Source organism: Scylla paramamosain, unplaced genomic scaffold, assembly GCF_035594125.1.
Source record: "Scylla paramamosain isolate STU-SP2022 unplaced genomic scaffold, ASM3559412v1 Contig2, whole genome shotgun sequence".
Taxonomy (NCBI): Eukaryota; Metazoa; Arthropoda; class Malacostraca; order Decapoda; family Portunidae; genus Scylla; species Scylla paramamosain.
Window position 1 is genome coordinate 595,001 of NW_026973667.1, and position 2,500 is coordinate 597,500.

The 2,500-nt window shown below is 38.2% G+C and overlaps 1 protein-coding gene across 1 annotated transcript in view; it reads right to left on the reverse strand.

Annotated features, from left to right (window-relative positions):
* Positions 1-2,500, reverse strand: part of LOC135096021 (EH domain-binding protein 1-like) — a 21,199-nt gene that overhangs the window by 18,392 nt on the left and 307 nt on the right. The window contains 2 exon segments of the mRNA XM_063997203.1: positions 1-29; positions 1,170-1,260. The exon segment at positions 1-29 is cut by the window's left edge and continues 60 nt beyond it. Coding sequence (XP_063853273.1) covers positions 1-29; positions 1,170-1,260 — 120 coding nt within the window.

Consider the following 2,500-nt stretch of genomic DNA (forward strand, 5'->3'; position numbering starts at 1 on the left):
ACCTTCTTGCTAAGAGGTCGGAGTTTCACCTGGAAAATTGATAGATAAATAGACTGATAGATAGATTAATAAATAAGTAGATAAATAGATGAATAAATAGATAGATAGGCTGATAGATAAATAGAGAAGATAAATTAATAAATATATATATATACAGAGAAGATAGTGTTTTTATTATTATTATTATTATTATTGTTATTATTATTATTATTATTATTATTATTATTATTATTATTAAGCTTTCTCTTCCTCCTCCTCCTCCTCCTCCTCCTCCTCCTCCTCCTCATCTTCCTACTGCTCCTCCTGCTTCTCATCTTCCTTCTGTTCCTCCTCGTCTTCCTCTTCTATCCTTTTACTCCTCCTCCTTCTCCTCCTCCTCATCTTCCTACTGCTCCTCCTGCTTCTCATCTTCCTTCTGTTCCTCCTCGTCTTCCTCTTCTATCCTTTTACTCCTCCTCCTTCTCCTCCTCCTCATCTTCCTACTGCTCCTCCTGTGCTTCTCATCTTCCTTCTGTTCCTCCTCGTCTTCCTCTTCTATCCTTTTACTCCTCCTCCTTCTCCTCATCTTCCTACTGCTCCTCCTGCTTCTCATCTTCCTTCTGTTCCTCCTCGTCTTCCTCTTCTATCCTTTTACTCCTCCTCCTTCTCCTCCTCCTCATCTTCCTACTGCTCCTCCTGCTTCTCATCTTCCTTCTGTTCCTCCTCATCTTCCTCTTCTTCCTTTTACTCCTCCTCCTCCTCCTCATCTTCCTACTGCTCCTCCTGCTTCTCATCTCCCTTCTGTTCCTCCTCGTCTTCTTCTTTTATCCTTTTACTCCTCCTCCTCCTCCTCCTCTTCTTACTGCTCCTCCTGCTTCTCATCTTCCTTCTGTTCCTCCTCCTCTTCCTCTTCTTCCTTTTACTCCTCCTCCTCCTCCTCCTCCTCCTCATCTTCCTACTGCTCCTCCTGCTTCTCATCTTCCTTCTGTTCCTCCTCGTCTTCCTCTTCTATCCTTTTACTCCTTCTCCTCCTCCTCCTCCTCCTCCTCCTCCTCCTCCTCCACCTCCTCCTCCTTCTACAAGACAACCACACAAGAAGCTTAAGCTATAGAAAGATTTACACTCCTCCTCCTCCTCCTCCTCCTCCTCCTCCTCCTCCTCCTCCTCCTCCTCCTCCTCCTCCTCCTCACCTTAATGTCATGTTGTGAGTTCCAGCCAGCGTACAGCTTCATGTTAACCTCTGCTGTTGCCACCTGTCTTCTCTTTCCCAGCTGCTGACACCTGTATGGGGGGAGGGGTGGTTAAGGGGGTGTCACAGTCAGGGTGTCTAGCAAAAAACACCATTAAACGCCTATTTTCTACACAAAAAACGCCTATTTTCTACACAAAAACACCTATTTTCTACAAAAACACCATTTCCTACCCAAAAAACACCCATTTACTATCTAATAAAACCATTTTCAACCCAAAACACCCAAAACACCCATTTTCTACCCAAAAAACACCCATTTACTATCTAATAAAACCATTTTCAACCCAAAACACCCAAAACACCCATTTTCTACCCAAAAAACACCCATTTACTATCTAATAAAACCATTTTCAACCCAAAACACCCAAAACACCCATTTCCTACCCAAAAAACACCCATTTACTATCTAAAAAAAACATTTTCGACCCAAAACACCCAAAACACGCATTTTCTACCCCAAAACACCTGTTTATACCCATAAAACACCATTCCCACAAGAAACACACAAAACAACACCATTTATATAGAAAAAAACACCATTCAAACACCCCAAACACCATTTAAACAAAAAAAACACAATTTATACCCCAAAAAAACACAATTTAAAACCAAAAAACTTAAAACCCAAAAAACACTATTTCAACCCAATAAAAAACACCATTTAAACATAAAAAAAACACCATTTAAACATAAAAAACACCATTTAAAACCCAAAAAACACTATTAAAACCCAAAAAACAATTAAAACCCCAAAAACACTATTTAAACCCAAATAAACACTATTTCAACCCAAAACAAAACAAGTTAAACACCAAAAACACCATTTAAAACCCCAAAAAACACAATTAAAACACCAAAAAACAACACTTAAAACCCAAAAAACACTATTCAACACCAAAAAACACCATTAAAACCCAAAAAACACTATTCAACACCAAAAAACACCATTAAAACCCAAAAAACACTATTCAACACCAAAAAACACCATTAAAACCCAAAAAAACACTATAAAACACCAAAAAACACTATTAAAACCCAAAAAAACACTATAAAACACCAAAAAACACCATTAAAACCCAAAAAAACACTATTCAACACCAAAAAACACCATTTAAACACCAAAAAACACTATTAAAACCCAAAAAAACACTATTCAACACCAAAAAACACCATTTAAACCCAAAATAACACTTCAACACCAAAAAACACCATTAAAAACCCAAAAAAACACCATTCAACACCAAAAAACACCATTTAACACCAAAAAAC